Raw genomic sequence first — 19,262 nt, 5'->3', positions numbered from 1 at the left:
TCTGAGGCCACCTCCAGCCTCACTTCCCTCTTAGGGGCAGAAATGGGAGGATCTGGAAGGTCTGTGCAGTGCTCCTCTCAGGGGAGAGCACAGCACCTTAGTCCTAGCACCTTAACCACAGCTCATCAATCCAGGCTTCTCCCCTCTTTTCACCATGTGTGGACACTAGTCACCCCCTCCTGTGGCTCTGATGCAGACGAGCGGTTCAAGAGCATGGGCTCTGTTCCTTTCCAACCAGTTAGTGTTTCAGAAGCGCCCCCACAACCCAGGCTCACCACCCACCCACTTTCCACTCACCCCCCGGGGCAGAGTCCCCAGGGAAGAGCACACCCTCTACCACCTCGGAGCTGCTTGAGGGGACCTGGCGCTCAGCTCCAAGGACTGAAGTCCTTTAAAGCCTGGAGCTTTAAAAGCTTGAGCAGGACATGGCGAAACCGTAGATGAGAACAAAGCCGGGCAATAGATCGGTTTGGTTTGGGGCTTTTCTCTTACAGGCAGAAAGCTGTCCCCTGGTCATCCTACATTACAGTTTCTCAGCCCCGAGACATCAGCGATACAAGTAACCACGAGGGGCTCAGGAGCCCGGGGGTCCGACGGCAGCAGTCCCTGTCCCTGACCGTCCTGTCCTGCCGTATGCAGGCACCACGCTCCAAGCGGGGCCCGTCTGTCTAGGGAGTCAGGCTTAGCAGCCTCCAGGCTTCTGCCCAGGCTGGACCAGGTCCCCAACCAAAAGGGCACGCGGCGTCTGGTCTCTTGGTGACCACACATTGTTCAGCTGCCCAATTCTGCCCCGACGTCACACAGCCATATCCTGCCTAGACGCCAAGGCTTCATCAGCACAAGCACGGCCCCAAGTAGGAGTGAAAAGGATCGGCCATTCAGCCCACAAACACAGACCAAGAGGCTGATGCTCCCGCCAACCGCCCGAGCAGACCCAGCCCCAGGGAACGGAGTTGGCTGCGGAGCACCACGGCCTGGACAGCCTGGCCCGCATCTCCCCAGAGTGGACATCAGATGGCGGGACAGAAGCAGGGCAGTGGCAGGCTCCATGGTCACTCGGTGACTGGCTATTCCTGCTCTAATCTCATGAGCATCTTTCTATCAAATCACCTCTCCAAACCCATTGAAAAATGTAACTAAGAGACCGAGTGCAACGGGTTGCACAGAACATGGGATCAAGACCCGGCAAGAGCCAGCGGGTTGTATGGGTTTGAGGGTGATTTTGGAGGCAGTGGCTTTAAATGAAAATTCTTGATAAAATTGTGCTTTTTTTATTTATTTTCCTTTCTAGAAGCAGGAATTACATTGTACCTGGGAAAATGGCTTATAGGATTTCACAGAATCTGCAAAGAAATATATACTTTTTGAAATGTCATTTTCTATTAACATTCTTATGAAAAGACTTTTAGCTGACAGTCCCATAAATCTTTACACTGAATTAAATACACGAAGCTGCCACAAGGGGTAATCTGTCTCTTCCTCTGCCCAGATTAACAGCGCGGCCCTACACTCTGCCTTCTCAGTACACTCGCAGCACGTTCCTGCATCTAGTGGGCTTTCCCTTTGATGTGTGTCCTTTATTTCTCTGGCACGCGAGGCCAGTGCGACAGTCCTGTTGCTATGTATGGATAACGATCTTCAACACACAGATGATTAGAAACACGTGTCAGGGTTCGGGCTGAAGTTGAGAACCAGAAATCTACAAAAACTCAATTTGTGTTTTTTAAATACTTTATATGGTAAAAATACAGCAAAAATATTTTTCTTTTTGTTCAAAGAGGAAAAAATATACTGCTATGGTCACGGTTCTAAGGATGATCTCCGGCGCCTCTGGCTCCTGGGCTGCGCTTCGTGGTGCTGGCAGACTCGGACCACGGCTCCTCAGCTTCAGTCGTTTATCAAGGCTAAAATCATGCTGGGAGGGAAGAAACAAGCGTTAGCAGCATCTCCTTAGCAATGTTCCTAAAAAGTCTGCACTATCCGGGTTTGTGCCTCTGAGGCTCAGCAAGGAACACTCATGTCAATAAAAGACAATCACTCACATGTTTTTTTAAAAAGTATTTCTAATTGGGGCCTCTCCACGTCCTACTTTTCTTCACAAGACAAAACAAATAACTAGGGTGGGGGTAGGAGGGTGACCTAAAACCAACGCTGGGCTACAGTTCTGAACAAAGAAGCCATGTCCAGAAAACAAAACATTAGTTCTCTAGCCAGACCTTGCATGTGCTGTCCCAAGACCTGGACCCTTGCTCCCCGTTTCCCAGGGTCACACCCCTGCACAGACCGCACAATAGCTAGGAGGGCAGCTCAGGCCTCAGGACGTCTCCAATGTAGGCCCCAACTTTCCTGCCAGGACTCTGTGCTGCCCCAGACGCCACCTATGCAGCCCGACAGTGTGTGATGTATTGCAGTCACTCTACGAAAACCACCATGGCCAATAACAGCAAATTGATTATTTCCTTTTCCTGAAGTCAGCCTTGCTATGCTAAGATTAGAGGACCAGAAACCCCCTTACAACCACTAACGGCATCACTGGTTGTCCAAATTTAACCACACTAAGTGTCCTCCCTGCACAGGACAGATTAACCAGAGTAGCTAACACCTCTGGAACATGTTTACGGGTTAACTACAGCTCACCGCAAACCCAGGTGCTTTAGGTGCATCATCTCACTGAGCCTGGATCACAACAAATGAGGTAGGCACTACTATTCCATTTTCAGATGAGGAAACTGAGGCATAGAGTGCTTAAGAAACTAGCCCTGGGTCACACAGTAAAGGGCAGGGCGTAGACTGCACTAGGCTGGCACCCAGCCCAACACCCAATGCCACGGACTCCAACATTCTCTCAAGAAGATGGGCGTCTCCCCTCTGTAACTCCTCTCTCTGGGAGCACAGCCAGCCACCACTCATGACCGGCAGAGAGGCCTGGACACTGGGGAAGGAAGACAAAGCATCCGGTGTGGAGCACACGGACGGCCTGAGCCAGGGAGTAATGACGCCACAGAGCAGCTCCTGGAGGTCATGCGGCACGCAGATGCGGTGACACGTACAAAATGCACACAGCCACAAGAACTCCGCAGGATCCCCCGAAGCTCTGCATCACCAATGCAAAGTCTTACCAGCCGGGAGCATGTCACCCGTCCAGAGTGGTCCTCGCATATAGGGCAATACCATGAGAGCCACAAACTCACCTATAAAGATACATGAAGAAACACAGCAGGTGGAAGCCGAGCTTGATCATGGCTTCCTTCATGTGTGACTTCAGCTGCCCCCGGTTGTGGATCTCCGTGGGATCAAACACTCCCATGTTCCCACTCGGCACCATAATGAACCTGGTATGCACACGTTAAAAGGAGAATATAATCAGTATAAATATTCAAACGTACCCAATAACAGCCAACCTTTAAAAGTGAACCAATCAGCAGTCTTCAAGTCAGACCAGATATGGACAGCATAGCACAACAATGTCACAGGCCACCACGTGGTTTTCTTTGAAAGACACAACACTTGTTAATTTGTGTTGTAATTCTCCACCCCCTGAAACAAAGACAGAGATACTCTAGAGAAGGGTATTCTGTGCATCAAGACCCTTTTACCCATCTGTACAAAACTAAACTGGTCATACCTGCAGCCATCTTCCACCTGACACAAGGGACTCCAAACCAAACCAATTTGTTTTTAAAGATTTTATTTATTTATTCATGAGAGACACATATAGAGGCAGAGACACAGGCTCCCCTGTAGGGAGCCCAATGTGGGATTCGATCCCAGGACCCCAAGATCACACACACTCTGAGCCGAAGGTAGATGACCAACCACTGAGCCAGCCACCCAGGCGTCCCCAAACCAAACCAATTTTATCAAGTTCTTAGAAACTTCTTTATCTAGAAACTTCTAAAATAATTAATGTAACATATTTTTTTAAAGATTTATTCATTCATTTATTTGAGAGAGAGAGAACATGAGCAAGCAGGGGGAGAGGGAGAAGCAGACTCCCCATTAAGCACGGAGCCTGACACAGCGCTCGATCCCAGGACCCTGAGGTCATGAGATAAAAACCAAGAGTCAGACACTCAATCTACTGAGCTCCACAGGCACTCCTTAATGCAACATATTTATAAGGAGTAGCATCAAACATAGTTATCCCCATTTCACAGAAGACAGTGAAAGACATTCTATGTCCGATTGGAACACTCATTGGTGGTGCTCCTATTGATCCAGAGAGAACACACCTTGTCTACAGGTGCGTCAATGGATCCCGGCTCATAGGCACAATTATAGACAAGAGAATGGGAACGATTTAGCCTAAGTGCCACCACAGTAAAAGCAAAATTCAGTTAGGAGACTGTTAAGACTCAAAGTGCAACATCTAGCTTTATGTGACTCTTACAAAAACAGGCCAAGTGCCAGAGGTTAAGTAATAATATTCCAACAACCCAGAAATGTTCTTTTTATAGTGGTGGAGGCCCAACCACCGTGGGACATGAGGAACAGGGCCCACAGATCAGAGCCAAAGAGAAAGGGCACAGCAAGCCGGCAGCTAGCTCTAACTCTGCACCAGTCCAACCCAGCGTTCCCACACACTCAGAAGAGAGTCCCATTTTTTAAAAAGCATCTTGACACTACGTTCAACATGCTGAGGAGTCTTTTAGACTTTCATATTTATTTCATGTCACTCTGCATGTAATAGTGACACAAAACAGTCTCCTTTCCAAATTGATGCCCTTTAACAAGCGAGGAGATCGGATCACTTGGGAGGGTACTCCACTGCAAAGTACCTGCACTGCAACCTCCAGACAGTGCCACTCCCACTAGTCCAACGACGTGTCCAACCTCATGCCACCCTCGACCCCTTCCTGCCACATACACACTCTCTCAACAATGACTTCAGCGAGACATAAGTGCCCCCAGAGTTCCACAAATCTCAAACTCTCCCCCTAGCCCTGCAGCCCATCCAGAGCTGACTGGAGGGTCTAGACAACATCTCAGCCCCATCTCTGCTAAGAGGTTTATCCTCCAATGACTCCCAGGAAACCCAACAGCACTGTCACCATTTGCCTGGGGCTCCTTCCAGACGTCTATCTCTTCTGTATCCTTCACAGGCCACCTCCCCACCTAGTGCCACTTCCACGGAGGTCTCTGCATTCCTGCATCCCAAACCCAGTGCAGCGCCCCCGGCTCACCCCAGTCTCTGAACAGGCCTCCCTACCTCCTGGCTCTTCTCCACAATCCAATCCGTACTACACAACGCTTTCAGAAAAATCTTTCCAAAGATACTTGACTTTATCAACTTAGCTACTCAAAAATATACAGACCAATGATGATACATTAAAAGGTCCTCGATTTCCTTAGCCTTTAGGGAAATGTAAATCAAAACCACAGTAAAACATGTCACCCAGCAGGATGGCTAAAATAAAAAGACACAGGAGCACCTGGCTGGCTCAACTGGAAGGGCATGCGACTTTTGATCTCAGCGTCCTGAGTTGAAGGCCCATGCTGGGCACAGAGATGACTTAAACAAAAATAAATCTAAAAAAGAAAGACACACAACAACAGGTGTTGGGGAGGATATGGAGAAACTGGAACCCTGGCACATACCTGGCAGGAATGGGAAATGATACTTTCAAACACCTAAGTGGTTCTTTCAAAGGTTAACATAAAGGTAACATATGACCCAGCAATTCCACCCCCAGGAAAAATGGAAACGTAACGTCCACGCAAAAAAAATGCACACGAGTGTTCACAGGAGAACTATTCCCAATAGCCAAAAAGTAGACAATTCCAATGTCCATCAACTGCAAACGGACAAGATGTGTTCTGTCCGTACAGCGGACAGGGTGAAAAACCACCACCTGCCACCCATGGAAGAACCTTGAAAACATAATGCTGAGTAAAAAAACCCAGTCACAACAGAGCCCATACTGAGCGCTCCATAGGACGCATCTGTACAGAACAGGTCATCATATGAGACACAAAGTAGACTGCTGGGTGCCTGAGGCCAGAGGAGGGGAGGGCAGGACAAGGAGGCTGCCAGCCGGTGTAGGGCTTTCTTCTGGGGTGAAGACCCTGTGCTAAATTAAATACACTGTGACAATGGTTGCTCAAGCCTATAAATATACTAAAAACATTGAAGAGAATACTTTCAACAGGTGAACTTTGTGCTCTGGGTACTCACATTTATACATACACTCCTTGGACGAATGTTCCAGACTCTCTGACGACTCCCTCATCTATGTAGCTGCCACCTGTCCAGTCCTTACACATGCCTGTGCATCTCAGCCTGCTCTCCCGCCCGTCATGCCTCACCCATCCTGCCGGCTCTGCTCCCACACCCACTTCTGGAGAGGGTCCCGGGGCACACCCACACGGCTCTCCTCCCAAACAGGGTCTCATCACTCATCAGGCACCTCTGCCTGCCTCTTCGGGAAGCAACTTGTCTTGTGATTGCCTCTGTCCTGAGGAAGAGTCCACTTCAGATGTCTGCATCCCCAAGAGCATAAGGTACAGACGTCTGAAGAGAAGAAAGGATCCATCTGTTGATTTAACCTTTTTGAAGAAAAGGTAAATTTGTGAACAGCAGTCACTGCCATCATCAGGGTAATAAACCCACATGATCTCTGTGGTTACAGGAAACGATCTGTGGACTTTGTCGTCCCTCCGGTAAAATCAGAGCCTCCCACTACAGTCTGTACTATGTACACGGGAGACGTGGTCAAGCCCACTCTTCCTCTGGCACACGCTCGGATCCTGTGGAAGGACGATGGTGCGCTCTCGGGTATGGCTAAGATCCAGCCTCAGATGTTCCCATGCTCACTCCCACACTCATGTTCTGCTCACTAGGACCACAGGGATACCGAGCAGGGCTCAAGGTCTATGTGAGATGGCACCACAGATAGGTCAGGGCCCCGTGCTGCTAGCTGAGCTCAGGTCAGGGTGTTGGTCTAGGGATGACCATGGGAGAGCAACAAGAAAAGGAAAACAAAAAGTGATTCTTTCCCTCTGGGAAAAAGGTATAGAGATTTCAAATCTCTTCCCTAGCTCAGGTTCTCATCTCACAATCTTTATATATAAATTCATTCCCCCAAACCCACTCACACTTCCTCATCCTCATGGCATTCCATCACACGTGCTCCAAGCCTCTCCCCACCCCTCCTTTATTCTTTAGTCTTAGCCTTTTTTTTTTTTTTTTAAGATTTATTTATTCATGAGAAAGAGTGAGGCAGAGACAGAGACACAGGCAGAGGGAGAAGCAGGCTCCCTGCAGGGAGCCTAATGCAAGATTTGATTCTAGGACCCCGGGATCACAACCTGAGCCCAAGGCAGATGCTCAACCGCTGAGCCAGCCACGTGCCCCTGTCCTCCTTATCCTAACTGCACTTTTAAAAAATTACATGTATGGGGTGCCGGGCTGGCTCAGAAGGAAAAGCATGTGACTCCTGATCTTGGGTGGTGAGTTTGAGCCCTACATTAGATACAGAAATTACTAAAAATAAAATTAATAAACCTTAAAAAAATTAAAAATCAGGGATCCCTGGGTGGCGCAGCGGTTTAGCGCCTGCCTTTGGCCCAGGGCACGATCCTGGAGACCCGGGATCGAATCCCACATCGGGCTCCCAGTGCATGAAGCCTGCTTCTCCCTCTGCCTCTATGTCTCTGCCTCTCTCTCTCTCTCTCTCTGTGACTATCATAAATAAATAAAAATTTTTTAAAAAAATTAAAAATCAGGGCACATAGGTGGCTCAGTGGTTGAGCATCTACCTTTGGCTCGGGTCGTGATCCCGGAGTCCTGGGATTGAGTTGCACGTCGGGGTCCCTTTGGGGAGCCTGCTTCTCCCTCTGCCTATGTCTCTGCCTCTCTTTGTGTTTCTCGCATGAATAAATAAAATATTTTTAAAAAATTAAAAATCACATATAAAGATCAGCTGATGAATTTTACCCCTCCCCCCCCCAAAAAAAAACCTAGATAAAAGTAAAATTTAAAAAAACCGAAAACTTAGCAGAAGAGTAGCACACTGAAAATCATCCCAGGTTTGTCAAGATGATCCCAAAGCTCTTCAAAAGAAAATGTATATTGTGCAAGTGCCCTACTTCAGTTAAGTTCGGCACTACATCAGTTAATTCTGATGTTATCCAGTCTACAGACTTTAAAATGAAATTCTCTCTGGAGCATTCCAAGTATACTCTAATTAAAATCTGCAGATATAAACAAGAATTATATATTCTTGGACTTTTGATCATTCTTACAGGAAAACACACAAGTTCTTAGATATCACAACTAAACATTCCATATTTCTTAATTTTACATATGAAACTTTGTGTTTCTGCCACAAGAGTGGGGCCAAGCACACTGCTGCTTGCGTGGTACACCAAAGTAAACAAAAATGTATATTGATTTAGTGTAGCACTCTGTGGTCATTTATTCCATGACTGGCACATATTTTATTGCAGAAGAAAAAGCTATTAAATTTTTTTAAATTTTTCTTTAAACTGCTGTGATGCAGTGAACAGACTACACTCACCGATATATATTCCAGGTGGCAGCAGGCAAGTTGAGGAGGAAGATGAACCAGTGCAGTGAGACGAGCATGAGTACGGTGATGACGGTGTGGCCGATCAATTCTGGGATCACCCACTATAAGGGAGGAACACAATATTACATCTCCCTATTGTGTTCTTCCAGGATTTGTGGGTTATCTGAAGCTAAATCAATGAATACACCGAGAATTTACAAGCTCATGTTTCAAGATTATTTTTAGACTCGGATGACCCAGATCTATATACTGCTGTAACTGCTTACCCCACACAAGTACTGCAGGGCACAACTTAAAAATAATGCCCTTAAATTGCAATGATGTTTTATCCTAAGCAAAGGTGCAGATTCATCCACAAAGAAGGTATGAATGACACTGGGCGGGGGGGGAGGTATCATTTACTTTCTAGTCCAGTGTCTGTACTAAAGCCTCTTACTCTAATTTTTTTTTTTTTTTTTTTAGATTTCATTTATTTATTCACGAAACAGAGCAGAAACACAGACAGAAGGAGAAGCAGGCTTCCTGCAGGGAGCCCAATGTGGGACTCGATCTCAGGACCCCAGGATCACAACCCGAGCCAAAGGCAAACGCTCCACCACTGAACCACCCAGGTGCCCCTAATTTGGTGTAGTTTATATTCAAATATACACTGCCTTGCATGCAAGTCAGAATATCAATCTTAAACATTTTCCAATCTCCAGAATCCTGAGAGAAATCATTTCACATTCGCATTTACACACTCATACACACACACACACACACACACACACACACAAATACTTTAGCAGCTTACATTAACAACTCAAAGTTGAACAAATACGGTAATGAACCAGGGTACCAGAACACCAGCCTACTGGCTCTACAGCACGCACTGCCCTCTGTGTTCTCTCTCTGTTAACTGGCCAATATTCTAGTTCTCATGACCAAGAACTATTACAGCAGGTCCTCCCTTTACCAATAACCTTCCTCTGAGTAGAGACTTTTTTTTAAAGATTTTACTTATTTATTCATGAGAGATACAGAGAGAGGCAGAGAGACAGGCAGAGGGAGAAGCAGGCTCCATGCAGGGAGCCCGACGTGGGACTTGATCCCAGGTCCACAGGATCACACCCTGGGCTGAAGGCAGTGCTAAAGCTGAGCCACCCGGGCTGCCCTAGATTTTTCTTTTAAAGGAAGTTAATAGTAATACTTATGCAGATACAAATTGGCAATCCCCACTTGCAGAAACTAGAAACACTCAGAGAGGTTAAGTAATTTGCCCAAGGTCACAAAGCTACTTCCTGGTGGGAAAATATGGTATAAACCCAAACACAGGGATCCCTGGGTGGCGCAGCGGTTTGGCGCCTGCTTTTGGCCCAGGGTGTGATCCTGGAGACCCAGGATCGAATCCCACATCAGGCTCCCGGTGCATGGAGCCTGCTTCTCCCTCTGCCTATGTCTCTGCCTCTCTTTCTCTCTGTGACTATCATAAATAAATAAAAATTAAAAAAAAAAAAAAAAAAAAACCAAACACACTGGCCCCAGGGCTCTCACATTTAGATTTTAGAGACATTTTTAGAACAAAGAAGGGATTTGCTAAACCTAACTTGGAATCAACTGGAACTTTTCAGTATGTAATACGGATTTTTAAAAGTCTAACCAAGAGAGTATAATGCTGACACGTGTGAGTTGCAGAGTCAAACCTGGACTGGAATTCCTGCTCTATCCAACAGATCAGTTTAGCAATCTTAGGAAAGGTCACCTACCCTGAGCCATGATTCTCTCATCTGTAAAATGGAGATGATGATCCCTGTTGTACAGAGTTAGAGGAACAGCATGGGTGAGCCACAGGCAGAGCAAGCACTCTGGAAGCGGCAGGGAGGTCACTGCCACCAGGGTCTGTGCCCTCCACCCACAGAGCAGTAGCTTTAGAACTTTCTTACCTTGTTTTACACTGACACAGACTGGAAGCAAAAGTTTTAGGAAGGGATACTTAACATTATTAGGTTTGCCTTACTGATGTTCAACCAAACCCTATGTTTCCATTCTCTTCCCTCTTTAGTTATATGTTCTTTTCCTAACTCGCTCTCGGAATACCAGCACTAGGCTTGTAGCCGCCAGCTGGAGCCTGCAACATTCTGGAGTAACTTGATGGCACAAGAGAGAATGCCTACAGAACAACTGGCTTCCAGGCACCCCAGCAGCCCTATAGTGAAGTCTATCTACCAATCAGTCGGTCAACAGCCTGGACCATGCATGAAGACTCCAGCAAGTATTTCAGTGATTTACCCTTAAGGATGGCCAGATGAGGGGGGATCCCTGGGTGGCTCAGCGGTTTGGCGCCTGCCTTTGGCCCAAGGCGTGATCCTGGAGTCCCAGGATCAATTCCCACATCGGCTCCCTGCATGGAGCCTGCTTCTCCCTCTGCCTGTGTCTCTGCCTCTCTCTCCCTCTCTCTCTGTCTCTCATGAATGAATAAAATCTTTAAAAAAAAAAAAAAAAAAAAAGACGGCCAGATGGACAGACAGCCATGTACCAGAAATTGAGGAAAGCCTCCAATATGAAAGGGAAAAACACAAAGGGAAAGAAGCTTGGAGGGAACAGATATAACATAGGGAGTAGACGGAAATTTCAAAACTACTGTAATCAAGATTCTCAGCTAAGAAACTCAAACTTGAGCCAAGAAAACAAGCTCTTAGAAACTAAAACTTGATGTAAATGGTATGCACACTAGGGAATCAGAAGACGGTGTGGAGGAGGGACGCCTGGGTGGCTCAGCAGTTAAGCGCCTGCCTTCAGCCCAGGGGTGATCCTAGAGACCCGGGATGGAGTCCCACGTTGGGCTCCCTGCACGGAGCCTGCTTCTCCCTCTGCCTGTCTCTCTGCCTCTCTCAGTGTCTCTCATGAATAAGTAAATAAAATCTTAAAAAAAAAAAAAAAAAAAAAAGTATGGAGGAAATTTTGAAACAAAAAGGAAAAAATTGAAAGCATAAAAATTTTTTTAAAAGAACAGGCAGATAATCCAGCAGATGAATTATCCAGAGTGTGAAAGTTGTTGAAAGAGAAAGGGGGGTTGATTTTATCAAAGAAAGAATGGAACTCACAGGCCAAAAGAGCCAGCAGATGGCTGAAACAGTGCATGAAACGGGCCTCCACAAAGGTACACAAAGGTTTACCACTGCAAAATTCCCAAACACCAAGGATAAAAGATTCTAAAACTTCTGGAGAGGATTAGGGGAAAAAAGATGGGGGCGGGGGGAAGGATGCACATGAAAGGATAAGAAATCAAAACAGCATCATCCTGCCTGATGCGAACACTGGATGTCAGAAGACCACTGACCAATATCTTTCAAACTCTGAAAGAGAATCTTTGCTACCCAGAACCGCTACACTCAGAGAAACTCTCTCTCTAGAGTAAGGACAAGACATTCCCAGACACGGTAAGGCCTTCAAATTTGCTCCCCATGTAATGTATCTCAAGAATCTACTCCAGCAAGACGGAGCAGGAGGCCAGAAGAAAGGACAACATGACTTCCAAGGGTCCCAGGATGTGGGCTGTGGGATCGGCCTGGAAGCGGAGAGTCCAGAGCACAGCAAGATGACAGTGATCTCAAGGAGAAAGGGAACCTGGAAAAGAGCTCACCTGATAGGTTATTTTAATGTTTCCCATGGAGAAAATAGCATACTGAAAAGCTTTAAAGATGTATCTGAAAAGATTTCATAATAGGTAAGTGAAAACTAAGGAAATTTTTTATTTTTATATTATTTTTTTTAAGATTTTATTTATTTATTCATAGAGATACACACTGAGAGAGAGAGAGCAAGAGAGAGGCAGACACACAGGCAGAGGGAGAAGCAGGCACCATGCAGAGAGCCCGACATGGGACTTGATCCAGGGTCTCCAGGATCATGCCCTGGGCTGCAGGCGGCGCCACCGGGGCTGCCCAAGGAAATTTTTTAAATGTAGCAATTATTAACACTGGGAAAGAGAAAGCTATCCAGAAAAACAGGAAAGAAAGAAAAATATGATCACTGTCTACTATGAGACTCAGTAATAAAAAAATATTTAGTATATTATCATAACAGTGTATTGTAACAATATAAACACTGACTATGAATTTAACTCAAAAAAGAAAATGTTTAGGGAAGGGGTATCTAAGAACAAAATCTTGTCATAGTGACTCATAAATCAATAGATGACATTTAAAACTGATAAAACAAGAAACAGCAATATGGGCATATAAAAGAATATATGGATATATACATCAGAAAAAAAAATTAACGGCTCAAGTGTGGAAGTCAGCTGACCCCAAAAAGTATGACAGGTCGGAATCAGAGAGATCAGGAAGGGATCTGGTTTTCAGTGTAAGCTTTGTAGAATCTTTGACTGTAGTTGTGTGCAAGTATTACCTTCACAAAAGTAAAAATTAACATTAAAAAAAGATTTAAGTTCAAACTGAAGGAGTAACTTTCTCAAAAGAAGAATCTAGGTAATCTTCTATTTCAATTTCTATTTTTTATAAAAGAAAAGCCACTTAAATGCCCCCTAAAATATTAAGTAAGCAAGAAATATAAACAGAAATACAACCCAGCCGGTAAATATATATAACCATTCTTTGGAAGATGAGGAGGCCTGAAACCAATACAATATAGATTACATCTCAGTGTCTTAAAAAGTCTTAAAATATGGCAGATAACTATAAAATCTTTTATTTAGAGCTATCATTGTATTAAACCACATTCTAGAAAATTCAAATTAAAGAAAACAAGAGGAAGAGGAGTATTGTTTACTAGAAATTTTAATTTTGCATGTGTGGCTTTTTCACTCTTGGGCCAGAGAGACCTAAGTAGATGAAGAGGTGAAAAGACACATGGGAATAATTTTTAGGTCAAGCCCAAAGCACTTCTCAGTATTTACTAAATTGTTATATGAACTTTTATCCAGAAAGCTCTTCTGTCTACGCAGCCCATAAAGTGAATCAGGACTGTGTTCCTTTGTTCCCTATTTCTAGACAAACCCTGCAACTCAGAATATTCTTGCCAACATAAAGATCTGACTATATACCAAAGGTAAAATGACCTTGAAACAGATCAACTCATTAATTCCACTTCTCAGCAACCCACGAAAAAAAAAACATCATCTTTTATGCAACAAAAACCAGACTAAGCTTTTTGGTCATGGGCAGGAGGATGGTAAATACAATTACCCTCATAATGATAACGAGCCTTTCCCTCATAAAGTTCTGATGGGCACAGGTTCAAGAAAGAAATACAGTAAAGAAACATATTTCCAGCAAGTTCTTCTACAGGATCTAAAGTACTGCAAAAACACAGTAGCTCTACAGACATTCCAAAAAATGAGAAGCAATATGTACTTTAAAATCAAATATACGGGATCCCTGGGTGGTGCAGCAGTTTAGCGCCTGCCTTTGGCCCAGGGCGCGATCCTGGAGACCCGGGATGGAATCCCACGTCGGGCTCCCGGTGCATGGAGCCTGCTTCTCCCTCTGCCTATGTCTCTGCCTCTCTCTCTCTCTCTGTGTGTGACTATCATAAAAAAAATAATATAAAAAAATAAATAAAATAAAATAAAATAAAATAAAATAAAATAAAATATACATGTGCTGGTTTATCTAGAATAATCTGTAAGCAGAAAATGGAGAACCACCTTCAGTGCCAGAAAATAAGTAAAGAAATGTCTTACCTTGTTTAATTTTGAGCAACATGATCTAGCATTAATGTAATCACATTCTAAATCAGACAATGTAATTATCTGAGGATCAAGATAAGGAATTATAAGATTTCTTTTAAAACAACCGTTTTTAAGTTTAGAAAGAAACCCAATTGCAACGCAGAATTAGATTTGACTTGAAAAAATCTGTTATTTCCGTAAAGTTCACTCATTAGACAACTAAATATTCTCATTATATTCCTTCACCAAATTATTTTCCCAAAATAATCTTATTATGCTCAATTCTAAAGTGACCCATATGAGAACATTCAACTGGAGTTCCTTAAAAGTCAAGCAGTGTGGAAAATGAGACCTCTGAAGACAATTTAAATATGAAAACCTGAATTACCAAAGTAGGAAAATAGTGTTAATTTATGATAGATCCATAAAATGTCTTTGAAGATTCCAGGTGTGAAAAAAGAAAAGATACAAAATTGTCAATACAGTATGGTACTATGTTAGCAGTGGTTATGTCTCCTGACAAATGATCTGTCTTCCTAATGTTTTTCTCTATTTCCGAAACCTTCCACATTAAACATACTTTATATTAGAATTAAGCAAAAAACGGTATTCAGTATCAAATGTAAACTCATAAAAACATGAGAGCAGACAGAAACAGAAGGAAAAGTCCTCAACCGAATGATAACTATGATACAACGCCCGAGATTTGCGTAAAATGCTCCACCATCACCCTCCCCCCTCCTTCTGCCCCAGGAAAGGACAAAGCAAAATACTGGTATAGTGCATTCGTGAGCAAAAGAAACACAGGGTTTTTTACATTATACTCTCTGATTTTATACTTGAAAATGTCCACTGAAACAAGTAAAAATAAATGTTCTCAGCTAAATTCTAAACATTTCCATATGGACATTACCCCTAAAACCTCAACAAAATTAAGTCAAACTCATCACTTTCTTCACAAATTGTTTCACTGCCAAATGTGTTTTCTCTCTTGTCGATGACACAACCACCATTTGCCCAGGCTCAAAACATGGCTCAAATTATTTGTCTTCTGTTTCATAGCCCACAACCAGTCATCTGCAGGTTGGGGCAATCCCTTCCTCCTCATTCTCCAGTTAGTCCCTCCTTTCACTTGCTCACAGTCAGCAGTGTTGCAAACCCACATGGGCCCATTCCCCAGTGGTCTGCCTTCACATTTCCAACCTACTCTGCAGTTTCAGCTCCCTAAAACACCATCTGTGTCAAAAATGTTCAACAGTTCCCTATAGCCTAGAGGATAAAAGTGAAAGCCCTCCCTGCCTTAGAACTCAGAAGCCCTTCAAAACTGGCTGATCCAGCCTTTCCCACCAGACCTTCTACCACCAAAATCAAGCATGTCTTCCAGATAGTCCAGAAATGCCATAAACTCTTCACCTTTGCTCCTGCCTGATTTTGAATATCCACCCTTTCCTTCTGTGCATATTCTTCGTGGTACAAAGTCCACGAAAACCTCTAACCCTACAGAACCTCTACCCTTACCACTTTCTACCTCTTCCCTCTAATACTAAGCTAGTACAACTATCCAAAAATACTGTAATACAACATGCTGAATTTCATCAAAACACACCCTAAACATACCTGAATGTTTAAGTCAAATATTCCACCTAATGTTTTCCTATGTACATAATAAACTGTTAAAGTCCATGGCTATTTCAAATGATCAAGCCTAGTTTTCCAAAGTGCAAATACAGAAATCTTTCATTTCTCTGTAAATCCCAGTTCCTTACAGTGCCAGTCATGGGAAGGACACACGTCGTCAAAACTTAGGCCCATGATTCTGCTAGTTCAGTCAGTTCCAAACCTAATAAAACCCAAAGTCCTCCCTGGACTGACCAGCTCTGCAGGCACAGCACATGAGTCTTCATCTGGCCGTTGTGAATTCCAGCCCCAGCCTGGAGTATATAATAAAATCTTAAAACACAAAACATAATCAACTCAAGGTTCTCCCCACTATAACTCATGAGTGCAGGGGGCAAGTGCAGTTGAACTAGGGCAGGAGAGGCAGGCAGGGTGCTGGGTGCTGAACCCACGCTCTGGCTGTGCACACCCAGAGCTGAGAAGGAAACATGTCCTATTATAAAGACAAGAACTGGGAAGAGCTGGGAAGGAAACATGTCCCATTATAAAGACAAGAACTGAGGCTGAGATCCGTGCACAGTACTGTGGACAGTAAACGTGAAAAAGTAACGCGTCCTGACTGCAAACTCCACACTACAAGGCCATGCTGGCTGCACAGGCTACAACTACCCTATGCCGGGGCACGCTGGCCAACAAAACGTTGACTTCGATCACAAAGGACATGTTGCACATGAATTCCAAAGAAAAAACGATACAGCTCGCAGGTGTTGTAACATTTTAATGACTTCAACTGGATGGTGCATGGCGACTAAGACTGGATGAGAGCAGAGTGCGGGTCCAACCATCATGCACCGTCCTGGACACCCATCTGGGGACCAGCACCGGAACAAGTTATCCACGTGGGCGCTGCTTCGGAATGGACACACGCGAAAACGACCCTGCCGGCCCTTCTGCACAGCCTCCCAGCACGGGGCTGCTCCCCACCCCCGCGCAGCCTCCCACCCCCCACAGGGTTGCTTGGCCCTGACCCACCCCCGCGTGGACCCCTGCACAGCTCCCCTAGAACAGGGCTGCTCCGTCCCCAGAGGACGCCCCCCCTTGCATGGACCCTCTCAGGCGCCCCCCCAGCACAGACCCCCAGCACAGGGCTGCTCCCCCGCAGGCCCCCCTGCACGCCCCACCTCCCCAGCACACGGCTGCTCCCCACGCAGGACCCCTGCACGCCCCACCTCCCAGCACAGGGCCGCTCCCCCCCACCCCCCCCCCCCCCCCGGCAGGCCCCCCTGCACGCCCCGCCCCCCCAAGCACAGGGCTGCTCCCCACGCAGGCCCCCCTGCACGCCCCGCCCCCCCAGCACAGGGCTCCTCCCCCCACAGGCTCCCCTGCACGCCCCGCCCCCCCAGCACAGGGCTGCTCCCCACGCAGGCCCCCCTGCACGCCCCGCCCCCCCAGCACAGGGCTCCTCCCCCCGCAGGCTCCCCTGCACGCCCCGCCCCCCCAGCACAGGGCTCCTCCCCACGCAGGCCCCCCTGCACGCCCCGCCCCCCCAGCACAGGGCTCCTCCCCCCGCAGGCCCCCCTGCACGCCCCACCCCCCCAGCACAGGGCTGCTCCCCCCCCCGCAGGCCCCCCTGCACGCCCCACCCCCCAGCACAAGGCTGCTCCGCCCGCCCCGCACTTCGCCCGCGTCCCAGGCTGGGCCCGGCCGCCAAGGCCTCCCGAGGTCCCCGCGGCGCTCCGACAAGGGCGGCGGCGACCGTCGCCCCCAGCGACCACAGGCGGCCCGTGGCGGCCGCTCACCGGGCGCCCGGACGCAGAGGTCCCCGCGGCCCGCCAGGCAGGCCCGCCGCTCTGCCGCTCAGGGCCGGGCCGGTGCGCGGCGGCGGCGGCGGCGGCCTCCCGGGCCCGGCCCTCCCCTGCGAGGCCGTCCTCCCGCCCGGCTCGCCGCCCCGCTCCCGGCCGGGCCGCCCGTGCCCCCGCGCACCTGCCCGGCCCCGCCTCAGCCCCATTCCCCGGGCGCCGGGCCCGGCCGGCCTCCGCCCGCCTCAGGCAAGGATACGAAGTACACCGAGAGGAAGATGAGCGCGCAACAGTCGAGGAGAGAGAAGACGAACACCACCGCCTCCATCCTCTGCCGCCGCTCCTTCCGTCAAACCAGCCCCGGCGCCCGCCGCGCCCGCCGCGCCGCCCGCCCCTGATAGGCCCTCGCCCGGCCGCTGGAGCGCGTCGCACGGGCGCCGACACACGGCATGCCGGGAAATGTAGTCGGCCCCCGAACCGCCCGGCCGCCGTCGTTCCGACGCATGCTGGGAAGTGTAGTTCGTGAGCACGACCCCCGGCGCTGAGGAAGGACGGGAGCCTACGGGCACTCTGATGCGTCCCGGAAATAGTGACGAGAATCAGCGAGCACTGGCTGGACGCTGGTAATCTGCTGGGTACCCAGTACAACTTGTTGTCATGGGCAGTTTCTCTTTTAGATTCCGCGTGAGGTCCACTAGATCCCACCGCCCCCCCGGGCCACGCCAAGAGGCTGTCCTGCCAAAGCCCGGGTCTTGCCGGCGGAGACTTGCCCTTTCCTGATCTCGGTTTCTCCGGGGCTTTCACGGTCCCTTGCTTGTTGTGTTACAGCAACGATTCTCTCCACTCTGGGTCTTAGGATTCTCACTCGGCAAGTACGTATTGACTCCACCCCCAGTACCTGCCGGCTGCCCTACGCCCGCCCGCGATGCGCGATGCAGGAAGGTGCAAGGCAGGCTGGCTCAGGGCGTGACCCCGCGGCGCCAGGATCGAGTCCCGCATCGGGCTCCCTGCATGGAGCCTGCTTCTGTCTCTGCCTCTCTCTCTCTCTCTCTGTCTCATGAATAAGTAAATAAAAATCGTAAAGAAATGTGCCACGCAAACTAAGCAGTAAGTGGAGACCAGATACAGGGGAAAGGTTTCTTTAAAGGCAAATTATACCAAAAGTATACATACATTCATTCAACCAGTATTTCCTAAGCAGCTAGTGTATGCAGTTACTGGGCCGTAGGGATCCCTGATGAACAAGAGGGGGAAAGTCCTCGCCTTCCTGTAGCTCCTGCTACAGTAGGGGAGACAGAGGAAGGAAAACAGTTTTAGACTGAACCATCAGAAAAAGCCAGACTGAGGAACAGCTTTTAATTTGAAATCTGAACGATAGCTAGCTGAAGATTTGCAGGCAGAGTGATTGCAAAGGCCCGATTGCTCATAAAAACTTGTCTTTAAGAACAGGAGAGGGGGGATCCCTGGGTGGCGCAGCGGTTTGGCGCCTGCCTTTGGCCCAGGGCGCGATCCTGGAGACTCGGGATCGAATCCCACATCGGGCTCCCGGTGCATGGAGCCTGCTTCTCCCTCTGCCTGTATCTCTGCCTCTCTCTCTCTCTCTGTGACTATAATACATAAATAAAAATTAAAAAAAAAAAAAAA

At 47.5% G+C, this 19,262-nt stretch overlaps 1 protein-coding gene across 2 annotated transcripts; it reads right to left on the bottom strand.

The window, feature by feature from the left end:
• Window positions 1-1,260: 1,260 nt before the first annotated feature.
• On the bottom strand, window positions 1,261-18,032 carry CNIH4 (cornichon family member 4). 2 transcript variants are annotated; one of them, XM_026003458.2, is made up of 5 exons: window positions 17,878-18,032; window positions 14,215-14,283; window positions 8,520-8,632; window positions 3,192-3,332; window positions 1,261-1,915 (listed from the first exon to the last, which is right to left on the bottom strand). In XM_026003458.2, exons 1-5 carry the CDS (start codon window positions 17,944-17,946, stop codon window positions 1,888-1,890), a joined length of 420 nt encoding a protein of 139 aa, XP_025859243.1. In that variant the 5' UTR covers window positions 17,947-18,032; the 3' UTR covers window positions 1,261-1,887. The 2 variants fall into 2 exon arrangements, with proteins under 2 accessions (XP_025859243.1, XP_072588768.1); XM_072732667.1 differs by lacking the exon at window positions 14,215-14,283 and having other exon boundaries at window positions 17,803-17,940.
• Between the last annotated feature and the right edge of the window lie 1,230 nt (window positions 18,033-19,262).

The sequence above is a fragment of the Vulpes vulpes genome, chromosome 13 (assembly GCF_048418805.1).
Source record: "Vulpes vulpes isolate BD-2025 chromosome 13, VulVul3, whole genome shotgun sequence".
NCBI lineage: Eukaryota > Metazoa > Chordata > Mammalia > Carnivora > Canidae > Vulpes > Vulpes vulpes.
The sequence above is the reverse complement of the archived record's forward strand: the minus strand, read 5'-3'. Positions and strand labels throughout refer to the sequence as shown.